Genomic DNA, 16,019 nt, shown 5'->3' with positions numbered 1-16,019 from the left:
TAAATTATCAAAATGGAATTAAATATTTAATAAATAAAATATTGAAAAAATTTCAAATGTCTCACTATCATATATATTTATTAAAAATAAATTTATTAAAAATACAAATTAAAATTTTGAAACGCTTAATTATTTGTAGTATTTATTTAAAAAATATTTTTTTTATTCATTAGGAGGCCTGATGGACCGAAATAATACTGCGAGTTATACAGCAAGGAATAATCCTCCCCCTACACTCGCCAAATTGGTGAAAATACTTGTAGTCGAGAGGATTCAAACTCGAGACTTCTTAAACACTTGCAGTCGAGAGGACTCGAACTCAAGACTTCTCACTCCTTACGTAAGTGAGAAAATAATCAGACTATATATGATTGGCTTAAAAAATAATTTTTATAAATATATCTAATCAACTAATAAAATGAAAATTTCTAATCGACCATGACTGAAATTATTTTAGGATATTCTAAATTTCATCAAACCATTGTCAAAAATTTTATTATTCTCCCCTCTTCTCATATTTATATACGGTATAGATAGATCGGTAAGTGATTTATCTTTGGGTAAATAACTTTGTTCCTTTTCCTTCTCTTTTTCATTTTTTTCTTTTTTAATTTTTCAAAATTGACAATTAAAATGACTCTTGAATTTAATCCTGTTAAATTTTAACACAAAATTTTAATAGAAATAGCTTTTAAAATCCGGGATTTGTCGTATGAAAAAAATGGCTAAATTTCCAATAATTTTCATTCTGAAGTTTCCAAACAAAGAAAACACGGAGTACAACTAACTCCTTCGTTCAAATTCAAAAGTACAAGCATCTCAAGCAACAAAGACATTAAGCTGGGACTTATTTTCCTGATCAATCACGTCAAGGAACAAGGGATCAACGGTCACACGACTATCCACGTGGACCTTAAACTTGTGGTCCCACCACAACACCTTGGCCGCTCCCACAATATCTACCGTTGCATCCAGCACCATCTCCCGTTTAGCTACGTCATAAAAAAACTTAGAGGCATGGTGAGCCAGCTGAAGCCCGTCGAGCCGAGCCTGGAGCCGAAGCAACTTACAAGACCTTGGCGGCTGAGAGTCGGCCTCAACCTGAGCGGAGCCGAGGAGAGAGCCGTCGTAGTGTATGGACATGGTGGTGGAAGAGTAGTGAATGGAGGCGATATTGGGGTTGTTGACGTGTACGGTAAGGACTAACTCGGCGTCGAGGACAGGCAGGTTGAATTTGAAGGAAGTGAGATTGATTGAGATCAACTGGAAGACTGGGTCCTTGGGTTTCGCGTTAAGCAGAGCTGTTACCGCCGTAGCAGATGCTGCTCCGATGAAAGCAGAGGACCAGCTCCATTTGACTTTTTTGCCCATGAATTTTGGATGAAATCACACTCTTGTCTCTCTTCTTATTTCTTCTTCTGTTTCGTTCAGTTGCAGAGGAGAGAGGGACAATAATTTAGTCATTAGAGCGGGACCTTCCTTGCTGTGAAATGACGGAAATGAAGTTGCTGTGGCCGTAATATATTGATAGGCTTTTCTTTGTTAAGAGGGTGTTTTGGTACCTTCCATGATTTGACAGCTGTGGGAGGTGTCTAAACAAGGACACAATGCAAGTTTTAAATAGAACACTCGCAGGATGCAAATGCTATGGACAGTGAATATATAATCTTAGAGATATTTTGATAATATTTTAAAATATATAATTAATTAAGAAAAGAATTTATAATTTAAATTATTTATAATTTTATATTTATTAATTTTATTGAAAATTATTTAAAGTAAAGAATATCTATTTAAAATTTAAAATATTAGACTAATTATATAAAAATCAATGTCTATAATAAAATTGGAAGAAACGAAATACTTCGTTCATTTTTTTTAGCTTGTTATTCCTTTTTTGGATGTCCCAAAATATTTATAAAATTTCTAAATTTATATGTGTAAATAATTATTTTTTTTCATAATAATATTTATGATTATTCATTAAATGAAAAACTTTTATTAATATCTTTACGAGTTAAAAGGTAAAAAAGGTAAAATAACTTTTTTTGACTAAATTCATAATATAATTATTTTGTCAAACTACGCAAATAAAATGGTACGAAAGAAGTATATATTAAAAATCATTGATTTTAATTTATTTTTGAACCAATAAGTTTTCTTAGATGATATTAAAAATAATAAAATAAATAAAATAAAATGGACAATAGAAATTCAATCATAGACGTATATTTATCTTTTTAATGATAATTTCATATAAATAACTTTCTTTTGTGATTTATCAAACTTTTTATAATTTGATAGAATAATAGAAATTAAAAAGAGAAAAAATATATCAACATGGAAAAGAGAAATTATATAAGAATTATTGAATTACAAAAAAAAAATTGATCTATTAATAAATATTGAAACATTTGGATATTCATTATTAATAAAAATATTAATAAATATTTTCACCATTAACTTTCTCTATCATTCTTTTAAATATAAAATTTTCATTCATGATAATAATGATAATTATGATTGATTATAATGATATTCAATATCAATATTATAATAATATTAATTTAAAAGATAAGTTATAATACATATTAATATGATAATGAACATCAAAATTATAATAACTTTTAATTAAAAAATAGGTTGTAATATTATAATAATTTTAAGTATTTAATACATATTAATATGATAATTGCATGACAATTAAGATCGATATTATGTAATTTTAATTGAGAAAGATAAGTTACAATATTATAATTATTTACTAATATGTATAACTATGATAATTAATGTCAATATTTATATAACACTATAACTAATAATCAAATTCTATGTATCACTATCAAAATTTAAGAGTCCCATATGTCATTATAATCCTATGTATCATCACCAAGAATTTTATGTGGCAAGAGTAAGGGAAGAACATTCATTTAAGAAATGCCACATGTCAACTTCTCGGGAAAAGATGCTTGCTTTATATATATATATATATATATTGATTATGGTTGGTTTTTTTTTTTTTTATGTTTGGAAAGAATATATATTTGATTCAAGGTGGTTGGTTCATTCATTTGGTTTGGTTTGAAATAATAATCGAATTAAATTTAATCTTTAGTAGTTTGGTTTGAAATCAAATTATTAAAAGTTTCAAATCAAATTAAACTTCTAGCAGTTTGGTTTAATTTAACGGTTTAAAGCCGTTTAAAAGAAAATAAACTAAAATTTCCCATTCATCTATTTAAGAAGAAGAAAAAAAAAGGATTAATACTATAGAAAATATTAAAAATAAGTTAATATAAACTATGACGTAAAATATATTTCTTCTGTCCCATTTTGTTTGCATGGTTTGACAAAACAAACATATTAAGAATTTAGTCAACAAAAAATTATTTTGCCATTTTTACTCTTAATTCGTTAAGATATTAATAAAAATCTTTCATATAATGAACAATCATAAAAGTTACACGGAAAAAATAATTATTTACATATATAAATTTAGAAACCTTATAAACATTTTGGGATATCCAGAAAAGAGAAATAACAAGCAAATAAAATGGGACGGAGGGAGTACATGATTTTTGATAAATAGTTAATTTAGCATAATTTACTCTTTATTTGAATATTATTTATGGATAATTTTTACTTTAAAATGAGACCTTTAATTTAATTTTTATATTTTTCTTAGTTATGCTAAATTCATTAGGCAATGAGATTTGGAGGTCAATTCTTGAAGTTTTGGAGAAATATGCCCAAGTTGTAGTTGAATTTCAAAGCCTCCTGGAAGTGGATAAATTACACTTGGCAAGGCTAAGGGAGATGCATCCAAGGCAGATCCAAAACCCCCTGGAAGATGATAAATCACGATTGGCCAAGGCTAAGAGAGGCGCGTCCAGGGCTGGTCGGGATTAAGATGTTTGCCAGCTAGAGTTACTTCGAGCTTACTCTAGAAAGTCATTTAAAGTAACTGGACTATTAGAATTAGGAAAGATACTCAGATTCAAATACTTTATTTTTGTAATTAATTTGAGATTTTAATTTCCTAATTTAGGATTTTTCCTTCTGCTATGAATAGAACCTGTAGTCTATTGAGCAGGGGATCCTTTTCATCTTTTGAAACAACAACTATTCTAGGGTTTATTTTTCTTTGTGTTCTCTCCATGGTCATGCGCTGTTAAACTTTTCGTTTCAGTCAAAGGTTGCATTCAAAGTAGAAATTCCTCAACGATTGTGAGATCTTAATGCAATATTTTCTTCTTTAATTTCGATTAGTCTTTCTGTGTTTTCTGAATTTAAGGAGAAACTCTATTTCTATTGTCTTCTTATTATTTGTTCAATAGGGCCCATTGTTCAATTTAATAGGAATATATATAGCTAATTAACAAGATTAAATTCGTAATTGTTTAATCGAGTTGATTCTAATAGCAAATAATATAATTTAATTGTAACTAGGCTTTTGGATTATATTATGAAAATTCACAATCTAATTTAAATGAACCTCGCTTGCAGAGTTTGTTAATTAGGGCAAGGTCTTTCAAGGATTATAACCTGTCGATTTTTCGAATTATTGGATGACCTTAGTGCCAATGATTTAAACCCTTCATTTTTATTGCACTCTAGATATTTTTAATTGCTTTGTGATTACTATATCCTCTTTTGATAAACAACACCCCCTTTTTTATTTTTATTGTTTGATTTTCTAGTCCTCAATTAAGAATTAGTTTGAATTAGTCTTTAGGGTTCGATCGTTCTCACCATATCTACAAATTATCGATGTTAGGAAGAGCAAGAATTATTTTTGATGGTTTCGATGGCTACCAAATTTTAGCGCCATTGCCGGGGACTAATTTAAATCTGATTTATTATTTTGATGACCAGGTTTGAAACTAAACTCAACTTTGATCCAGAAATTGAGAAAACAGCTCGTGCACTAAGGAAAGCAGTAAGATAGCGAAAGAAGCAAGAAGCCACGTCGTCGAAACCACTTTTGGAAGAACCAACACCTAATTTGGTAGAGTTTCCAACCAAATTCGAAGAAGAAGAGACTGAATCTGAAGAAGAAGAAGCAATGAGTGAAGAACAAACTGTGAAACAGCTTCATGCACCTCCGTTGAATCAACAACCTCTTTGCATCACTTATCCAAATCTAGAGGTGGCATTTGGGCTAAAGTCAGGGCTAATTCACTTACTCCCTATCTTCATGGCTTGGAGAATGAAGACCCACACAAACATCAAAAGGAATTCCATATAGTGTGTTCAAGCATGAAACCATAAGGAGTAACAGAAGAGTTGATGTAACACCCGCCACCCAATCCCGAGAGACTCGACGGCGGATGCCACATTCGGTGCCGGAGACACCGTCTTAACTTAACATATAAATCATAAAACTAAAATTTTACATTAGAAGTAATTGGGTATTCACAAGTTTCATGAGTATATTATTTTTTTTTATAATAGAAATGTCATTTCATTTTCTTATCTTTTTTTTTTTTAATATATATACATTGGGAACAATCCTACAAAAATACTGTAAGAATATCCCTTTAAAAACTGAGCTCGCCAAACATGTGAATACAAAATACTCCCAATGAAACTCCAAATGTCCAACATCTCCAAATAATTATTATAACACAACAACACTTTTATGTTTTCATAACTAAATAAATCCTCAATAGTATTTTCGATTCATCAATTACTTGCATTCATTATAGATATCAAGTCTTAATGAAGTAATCATATCAACTGACTTAAAATATTTCATATTCACTCATTTAATAAATCCTATGCTTATCTCCAAATATATAAACCAAAATAATTTATTATTACATATAATTCAAATAACATAATCTCCAAAAAATGTAATAATTATACATGCCATAATTCTTAAGTACATAAATCTCAATCGACTACTACCAAATTAGTGACTTCTGCTTTGATAAGATGCTTCTACTCTTCAAGTAGCATCCACATCTTCAACCTATGCGTGATAAAAATCGACGCGCTGAGTATAAAACTCAGTGGTGCTCATAATTCACATACTTACCAAAATTGCGATGGCAACTTACTTAAAACACAAATTTCGTAAAATCATTTATAATCATAAAATCTCAAATATTAACATGCATTTACATTTATAGCAAAAGAAATATCAAATAAACTATGAATTAACAACATGAAGAATTTAATTCTTTCAACTCATAAATTCATTACTTGCACATTTATTATACCAATACATATACTATTTATTTTTAAAACCTTGTACCGGAATATCATGCTTTGAAAATTCATTTGATAACATAATCATTAATTTCCAAAGTAAAGTTTACTAAAATAATATGATCTCATTCGTTTAATTCAACTACTTTGAAAACAATAAGACGATTATAAATACAACTATGTCTTCATTCTTTTATAGCAACAATAAAATGTTATTTTTCGTTAAGGCTCATACTCATGCAGAATGAACATAAGCAGATTTGATCGTGGCCTATGTTAGCGCCACCCCCATCACATACTCGTGGCCTATGAAAGCACCACCCCCATCACACAATCGTGGCCTATGAAAGCACCACCGTGGCCTATGAAAGCACCACCCCCATCACACAAATAAGCGCGTCCGCCTATTTATAAGGGCTGATAACCCTAGCATATGATCATAGCTTCACAATAACAATATCAATCTCATCATACCACGTTTCAATCATGCATAGTAGAGCCCAAATCAAAATCATTCTTGCACAAAAGCAATAATTCTTAATCAAAAACACTTCATTACTTAATACCCATCACTTCAAAATTTCTCAACTTACAACTTACACAAATTACCACATTCTTTTTAAGATAGTATATATATACAAAGCACTTACACCTTAAATACCCATTTCTTTGTTAAAACTCTAAACATATAAAAGTTATCAAATAATCATACTTATGTCATATATATAATAATTATGTAAGCTTTACTACACTAAGGTGGTACCAAGGGGAGGAATTTCCTTCTCCAATCACGCATGCTAACATAACTCTTATGCACAAAAGTATCCATTTCAACCCTCATCATGCATTATCTAAATCAATTCCACACCTTTCCAATTTATATCCATTTAATGATATCCACAACAACCCTTCTCACACTTATGTTTTATTTTTGTCAAATAAATTCTAAAACATACAAATAATCAAGAGCACTTCATCACACATGATTTATACATACTTTTATCCAAATAACCCTTTGATTTAGGACATAGAAAATTTCCAGCATTAATATCACCTTGACCTTTTCTGGGTTTTTAGGACATAACTTGAGTTATAGATTTCCAAATTAAGTGAAGTTTGATTCATTAGAAAGCTAAGACAAAATTCTACAAATGTTATCAAGGGACAACAGCCCAGATCAATCTGTAATATGGTGAAAAAAGGCTAGGAACACAGACCAATAGTCCAGACCTGATTCAGCAGCACTAATTCCAATGTTTATCCAATTCCTACTTATCCAGACACTCAAATCAAACCAATCCAAAACTAGAGAAGTCTCAAGACACAGGGAAACAACTCTCATGAAGAACTCAGAATATAATCTTATCATTATAGTGGTCAAAATGGGCACTCAATTCAGTGATGCATGTAGCCCGTCATAACAGAGTCAGTTTGGGTTTTTCAGCCATAAGTTGAACTATATATATCCAAATTGGACACAAGAGGATGGGTTGGAAAGCTAAGAAGTAGACCTATAACTTTCTTGAAGGACTCAGACACAAAGGAAAACTCGAAAGGATCAAAAAAATAGTCCTTAATCTCACTCAATAACATTTTTCCCAATTTCAGCTTACTTAAATCATATACAAGGTAGGGATTTCTACCACATATTTCATACTCATCATACATCATCTTAAGAGCATAAACCAACAAAGAGAACAAGAAATCTTAAGGCCTTTTTCATCAATAGGTTCTGCCACTTTTGGAAGATGAAGAAGAAAATGTTTTCCTCATCAATTCTACATATAAACATGCTTAGAAATCTCCCAAGAACACATTTATACCACCAAAATTCAATAATCAAATCATTTCATATAAAATTCCCAATTTTCACAAAATAGTAGAAACTTCACAAAATCAAAAATTTAAACAAGGTAGGAGGATTTATGAACACTTACTTTAAAACAAGCCTTAGCAAGCTTAGATTAAAGCATTCTAAGCTCCAACTTTGCCTTTACTCCTTGGTAGAGGTTTCCTAAGCCTTTGGCTTTCCAAGTTTCTTGAAAATAATCACCACAAATCACTTCTCAAGCTTTAAACTCTAGGATTGATTCCTTAATCCAAGTTAAATGGGTTGAATTTGATGGATTTAGCTAAGGATGAAGTTGAAGAAAAACAAAGAGAAGAAGAAGAAGAAGGAGATAGCCAACGCCAAAGAGAAGAAGAAGGAGAGAAAGTGGTTGCTCAAATTATTGAGCACAAGGGTATTTTAGTCTTTTCTCAACATTGGATGGCTAGGATTGAGTCAATCTAATCTAATGGCTACAAATATTCTCCCAATTAAATTCCTTCAAAATATTATTTAACACAATAAAATCCTCAACTTTACTCCATAAAAATAATTCATCTAATTTCCTTAATTAATATAACACCATTTCAAATTTACTCCATACAAATATTGCCTCTAATTTTCCTTACTTAATATCACACCTTAATTAACTATTCACAAATTTTCTAAATTCTCTAAAAATATTTATTACTTACTTTCTACCCATAAAAATAATGTATACATACTCCAAAAATATTATAGAAAATATTAAACATACATAGTAATTTTTCTGGACCAAAATAATATTTATTCCCGGACCGATGATACTATTCACAGACCGGTAACTTACTATTTTAGACACAGAAAAATGGGGCGTTACAGTTCTACCCCCCTTAAAGAATTTCGTCCTCGAAATTCACTTGAATTAAATAATTACAAATCTCATAATATTTTTCCGACTTCATTTATTCTTCCTTAATCTGCTAGCACTTTAATCTCATAATTATAACATAAACTTCTCTTGCATATGAACCGTTTAGATCTGTACTATCCTCTTTAATTCTCTTACAAGAAAACTCCATAAACATCTCTTATTCTATCTAACACTCAATCCAATGACCTATATAACTCCCATACCAAACATTTCATCATATAAGATACATATCAAGGTATATCATTAAATATCATATTCGAAGATTTGCATCAAGTCAATTCTCATAAAGCATGATGAGATTATATGAACATATACTGAGATCATATAGCTTATTCTCATAACAGTATTCTCCTGAGGTCATATAGCTTATTATTATAACAGTGTTAATAACTTAATTGCTGCATGATACTTAATCTCAAACACTGTCATGCATATATACATCATGCATACTTGCAAGTTCAACTCAAGAGAAAAAAAAAATAATAATAATAATACCAAAGTTCCAAATCTCAATACATAAAAATATTTATACACCATCACAAAGTTATGCAAACCATGCAATGTGCCATATAGACTATCCCAACTTAACCATTTATCCATAACGATTTGGTAGTTCCATCCAAATAGAATTCACTAAGTCATAGCAATTCCACCCTTTTTTTTTTAATCATAGATATCTCACAAAAATCCATAAATCATCCATGACTTGTACATACTTCTATTAACTATTAACCAATCTTTTCTATCGTCACAATGATCACTTATAAACTCTTACTCATTTTGGCTTCGAATTTATTCTCATATAAGCATAGTGAGATCAACACGAACCACAAATTTGTTTTTTTTTTTTTTTTATATATATGTTCATGAAATCTCAAAAATATAGAAATTCTTACTTCTATACTCTGATGTATCATTCCTTCTATTTCCATCAACTCTGAATAACCAATGATTCCTAATTTGTCAAAAAAAAACTCTACATATTGACTCTCATTCCATTTAAATTATACTAATTCATACTCGTTCGCATTTCTGTAATTGATTCTTTTCTTAATATTCATACAATAACATGACTAGATCCATTCGTACTTATTTAATTTATTGGTATAACATCAATTTACTAGTTGGACAACTATTCCGCCATGTCCGATGTCATTCATCAACTCACTTAACCATCATGGTCCAATATTTATATAATATAATTATCTTGATTTCTTTATAGAAGTTATTTACTTTTTCTCGGAGCATAGAATCTCTCATTTAAACAACAGTCCTTATTTATAACATCCAAATACTTTAAACATCAAAAGACTAAATCTTGTTGAATGGAATTCATACTTATACCATATCAAACCATAAGGTGCCACAATTCATACAAGATCCACTACTAGGCACATAAAGATTAAAGTAATTTATTTCTTACCAAAAAGCACAATTCACTTTTCTTCTAACCATAGTAATTCATATTATTCCTGATGTTCATACATCTGAAAAATAGCTGATGAATACCACAATATACTTTACTCCACCAAGTAGTAATTATTTTTCATAAATAAAAATCACTTCTGATAATGGCTTTAAATAATGTTTCATTCACCAATAGTATTTCTTATGAAAAAAAATACTTATCACCCCTTATTATAGCAAATCACCTCAAGTCATTCATCATTTAAACCTTATAAATATCATTTATGTAAATACACCAATTAATATACATATTCTTTCCAGAAAAAAAAAAATATCTATCTCAATAGTCATAATAACTTCTACTAACCAAAATCATGTAAACTTCATCAATTGCATATATTAAAATCGATACTCTAAGTAGATTCTATTGTCCTTAAATCCAAATCATTTACTTCTCTTATTAGATCATACTAGCAACTCATTCACAACATACGCCTTCCTTAGGCACATATACATACATTCATGCATTTTATGAATGCATTTCACATTCAACAAATATTTAACTTCAACTTAATATTTATAATCTTAACAGGCATAACTTAATATATCTTCTTGTGCACACAACCATACAAGTTCACACTTCATCTTACATACTTATATTATATATAAATGTTATTTTCATGTTTAATTCGTAAACCAATATACTTCATAGCCCATGAATCTGTATAAGTGAATTCATTTTCATTTATAAAATAATCTTTTCATTTATCAAAACTTTATAAAACCGCACTTGAAAATTTACTTAAATTAAATTTTTTTTTTATATCCACAGTATTCAATAGAAGGGAAAAATCCTCATAACAAAATCATTTACATAAGCACCATTATTAAAAAAATATGCTTCTTATGGATTCAAAATTGACAAACCTTTTCACAAGTCACTCATGCTATCAATAGCATGGATACAAATCAATTTCGAAATTAAAATTCATATCTTCACAAGTCAAATCTCAAATATACTTCTAACACTTGGAACTCATATCAATTCAAGAAAAAGAACATCAATCCTTAACGCCTTAATACTATCTTATCTCCAATAACCACCACATCGAATCTCTATCCCTTATTCTCTAAGAATTCCTCCAAGAATCATTCATTCACATGGTCCAGAAGGATATAACCATTAATCATCAGTAGGAACCTCAATAACATACTCCGCTTACCACAACACCATTCTCCAATAGCTGGTTGTTTCCAATTCAAACCAATATGGCATGTATTTAACTTAAATTACTCATACTCTCACTTCAACATAGATAAATTCCTACACAATACACATAGTCCTAGAATCGCCTAAACCTATGCTCTGATACCACTAAATGTAACACCCGCCACCCAATCCCGAGAGACTCGACGGCGGATGCCACATTCGGTGCCGGAGACACCGTCTTAACTTAACATATAAATCATAAAACTAAAATTTTACATTAGAAGTAATTGGGTATTCACAAGTTTCATGAGTATATTATTTTTTTTTATAATAGAAATGTCATTTCATTTTCTTATCTTTTTTTTTTTAATATATATACATTGGGAACAATCCTACAAAAATACTGTAAGAATATCCCTTTAAAAACTGAGCTCGCCAAACATGTGAATACAAAATACTCCCAATGAAACTCCAAATGTCCAACATCTCCAAATAATTATTATAACACAACAACACTTTTATGTTTTCATAACTAAATAAATCCTCAATAGTATTTTCGATTCATCAATTACTTGCATTCATTATAGATATCAAGTCTTAATGAAGTAATCATATCAACTGACTTAAAATATTTCATATTCACTCATTTAATAAATCCTATGCTTATCTCCAAATATATAAACCAAAATAATTTATTATTACATATAATTCAAATAACATAATCTCCAAAAAATGTAATAATTATACATGCCATAATTCTTAAGTACATAAATCTCAATCGACTACTACCAAATTAGTGACTTCTGCTTTGATAAGATGCTTCTACTCTTCAAGTAGCATCCACATCTTCAACCTACGCGTGATAAAAATCGACGCGCTGAGTATAAAACTCAGTGGTGCTCATAATTCACATACTTACCAAAATTGCGATGGCAACTTACTTAAAACACAAATTTCGTAAAATCATTTATAATCATAAAATCTCAAATATTAACATGCATTTACATTTATAGCAAAAGAAATATCAAATAAACTATGAATTAACAACATGAAGAATTTAATTCTTTCAACTCATAAATTCATTACTTGCACATTTATTATACCAATACATATACTATTTATTTTTAAAACCTTGTACCGGAATATCATGCTTTGAAAATTCATTTGATAACATAATCATTAATTTCCAAAGTAAAGTTTACTAAAATAATATGATCTCATTCGTTTAATTCAACTACTTTGAAAACAATAAGACGATTATAAATACAACTATGTCTTCATTCTTTTATAGCAACAATAAAATGTTATTTTTCGTTAAGGCTCATACTCATGCAGAATGAACATAAGCAGATTTGATCGTGGCCTATGTTAGCGCCACCCCCATCACATACTCGTGGCCTATGAAAGCACCACCCCCATCACACAATCGTGGCCTATGAAAGCACCACCGTGGCCTATGAAAGCACCACCCCCATCACACAAATAAGCGCGTCCGCCTATTTATAAGGGCTGATAACCCTAGCATATGATCATAGCTTCACAATAACAATATCAATCTCATCATACCACGTTTCAATCATGCATAGTAGAGCCCAAATCAAAATCATTCTTGCACAAAAGCAATAATTCTTAATCAAAAACACTTCATTACTTAATACCCATCACTTCAAAATTTCTCAACTTACAACTTACACAAATTACCACATTCTTTTTAAGATAGTATATATATACAAAGCACTTACACCTTAAATACCCATTTCTTTGTTAAAACTCTAAACATATAAAAGTTATCAAATAATCATACTTATGTCATATATATAATAATTATGTAAGCTTTACTACACTAAGGTGGTACCAAGGGGAGGAATTTCCTTCTCCAATCACGCATGCTAACATAACTCTTATGCACAAAAGTATCCATTTCAACCCTCATCATGCATTATCTAAATCAATTCCACACCTTTCCAATTTATATCCATTTAATGATATCCACAACAACCCTTCTCACACTTATGTTTTATTTTTGTCAAATAAATTCTAAAACATACAAATAATCAAGAGCACTTCATCACACATGATTTATACATACTTTTATCCAAATAACCCTTTGATTTAGGACATAGAAAATTTCCAGCATTAATATCACCTTGACCTTTTCTGGGGTTTTAGGACATAACTTGAGTTATAGATTTCCAAATTAAGTGAAGTTTGATTCATTAGAAAGCTAAGACAAAATTCTACAAATGTTATCAAGGGACAACAGCCCAGATCAATCTGTAATATGGTGAAAAAAGGCTAGGAACACAGACCAATAGTCCAGACCTGATTCAGCAGCACTAATTCCAATGTTTATCCAATTCCTACTTATCCAGACACTCAAATCAAACCAATCCAAAACCAGAGAAGTCTCAAGACACAGGGAAACAACTCTCATGAAGAACTCAGAATATAATCTTATCATTATAGTGGTCAAAATGGGCACTCAATTCAGTGATGCATGTAGCCCGTCATAACAGAGTCAGTTTGGGTTTTTCAGCCATAAGTTGAACTATATATATCCAAATTGGACACAAGAGGATGGGTTGGAAAGCTAAGAAGTAGACCTATAACTTTCATGAAGGACTCAGACACAAAGGAAAACTCAAAAGGATAAAAAAAATAGTCCTTAATCTCACTCAATAACATTTTTCCCAATTTCAGCTTACTTAAATCATATACAAGGTAGGGATTTCTACCACATATTTCATACTCATCATACATCATCTTAAGAGCATAAACCAACAAAGAGAACAAGAAATCTTAAGGCCTTTTTCATCAATAGGTTCTGCCACTTTTGGAAGATGAAGAAGAAAATGTTTTCCTCATCAATTCTACATATAAACATGCTTAGAAATCTCCCAAGAACACATTTATACCACCAAAATTCAATAATCAAATCATTTCATATAAAATTCCCAATTTTCACAAAATAGTAGAAACTTCACAAAATCAAAAATTTAAACAAGGTAGGAGGATTTATGAACACTTACTTTAAAACAAGCCTTAGCAAGCTTAGATTAAAGCATTCTAAGCTCCAACTTTGCCTTTACTCCTTGGTAGAGGTTTCCTAAGCCTTTGGCTTTCCAAGTTTCTTGAAAATAATCACCACAAATCACTTCTCAAGCTTTAAACTCTAGGATTGATTCCTTAATCCAAGTTAAATGGGTTGAATTTGATGGATTTAGCTAAGGATGAAGTTGAAGAAAAACAAAGAGAAGAAGAAGAAGAAGGAGATAGCCAACGCCAAAGAGAAGAAGAAGGAGAGAAAGTGGTTGCTCAAATTATTGAGCACAAGGGTATTTTAGTCTTTTCTCAACATTGGATGGCTAGGATTGAGTCAATCTAATCTAATGGCTACAAATATTCTCCCAATTAAATTCCTTCAAAATATTATTTAACACAATAAAATCCTCAACTTTACTCCATAAAAATAATTCATCTAATTTCCTTAATTAATATAACACCATTTCAAATTTACTCCATACAAATATTGCCTCTAATTTTCCTTACTTAATATCACACCTTAATTAACTATTCACAAATTTTCTAAATTCTCTAAAAATATTTATTACTTACTTTCTACCCATAAAAATAATGTATACATACTCCAAAAATATTATAGAAAATATTAATCATACATAGTAATTTTTCTGGACCAAAATAATATTTATTCCCGGACCGATGATACTATTCACAGACCGGTAACTTACTATTTTAGACATAGAAAAATGGGGCGTTACAGTTGATCAAGCTAAAAGCGTTTCCATTCTCTTTGCAAGATGCTGCTAAGGAATGGTTGTGCTACTTGCCCGCTGGTTCAATTACGTCATGGGATGATATGGTCTGAATCTTCTTGGAAAAATAATTTGCAGCCTCAAGAGCAGCTATAATTCGAAGGGAGATAAGTGGAATCAAGCAAAAAGATGCAGAAACCCTCCATGATTACTGGAGAGATTTAAAAGACTATGTGCAAGCTGCCCACAACATGGAATTATTGAATAATCCTTAATTTAATATTTCTATGAGAGAATGTTTGATTTGGAAAGAAGAATGGTTTACATAACAGTGGAGGGGCTCTTATTAACAAAACTCCTCGACAAGCTTGAGAGATTGTATCTACCATGGCTGTGAACACTCAACAGTTCAGAAGACGTCAAGATCTACCAAGGAAGGTCAATCAGGTAAGTGATTCTAACATTGAGAGTCAGCTTTGTGACACCCCTTCCCGGTCCACCCGTTAACCCGAATGAACCGAGCCGAGACGCTACAATCTGGTTGAACTTATATCCTGTCATGCTGATATCATACTGTATGCAAAATATGAATATAAACACTCCCAATTACACTCTAAACTTCCAACATCTCCAAGAATCATCATAACATAATAACCCTTTATATATATCTTTACA

At 30.4% G+C, this 16,019-nt stretch overlaps 1 protein-coding gene and 2 long non-coding RNA genes across 3 annotated transcripts; all 3 read right to left on the bottom strand.

The window, feature by feature from the left end:
* Positions 1-722: 722 nt before the first annotated feature.
* LOC105637298 (Late embryogenesis abundant (LEA) hydroxyproline-rich glycoprotein family) lies at positions 723-1,583 on the bottom strand. The gene has a single exon (XM_012220731.4). It carries the CDS (start codon positions 1,369-1,371, stop codon positions 820-822), a length of 552 nt encoding a protein of 183 aa, XP_012076121.1. The 5' UTR covers positions 1,372-1,583; the 3' UTR covers positions 723-819.
* A 4,216-nt stretch (positions 1,584-5,799) lies between these two features.
* On the bottom strand, positions 5,800-9,131 carry LOC149498971 (uncharacterized). The gene is made up of 2 exons (XR_016319793.1): positions 8,151-9,131; positions 5,800-5,974 (listed from the first exon to the last, which is right to left on the bottom strand). It is a non-coding gene; the product is annotated as an uncharacterized LOC149498971 (long non-coding RNA).
* Positions 9,132-12,249: 3,118 nt separating this feature from the next.
* LOC149498970 (uncharacterized) lies at positions 12,250-15,077 on the bottom strand. The gene is made up of 2 exons (XR_016319877.1): positions 14,601-15,077; positions 12,250-12,424 (listed from the first exon to the last, which is right to left on the bottom strand). It is a non-coding gene; the product is annotated as an uncharacterized LOC149498970 (long non-coding RNA).
* Positions 15,078-16,019: the final 942 nt, after the last annotated feature.

The sequence above is a fragment of the Jatropha curcas genome, chromosome 1, assembly GCF_041381405.1.
Source record: "Jatropha curcas cultivar XTBG-Jc1 chromosome 1, XTBG_Jcur_1.0, whole genome shotgun sequence".
In the NCBI taxonomy this organism is placed as follows: domain Eukaryota; kingdom Viridiplantae; phylum Streptophyta; class Magnoliopsida; order Malpighiales; family Euphorbiaceae; genus Jatropha; species Jatropha curcas.
The sequence above is the reverse complement of the archived record's forward strand: the minus strand, read 5'-3'. Positions and strand labels throughout refer to the sequence as shown.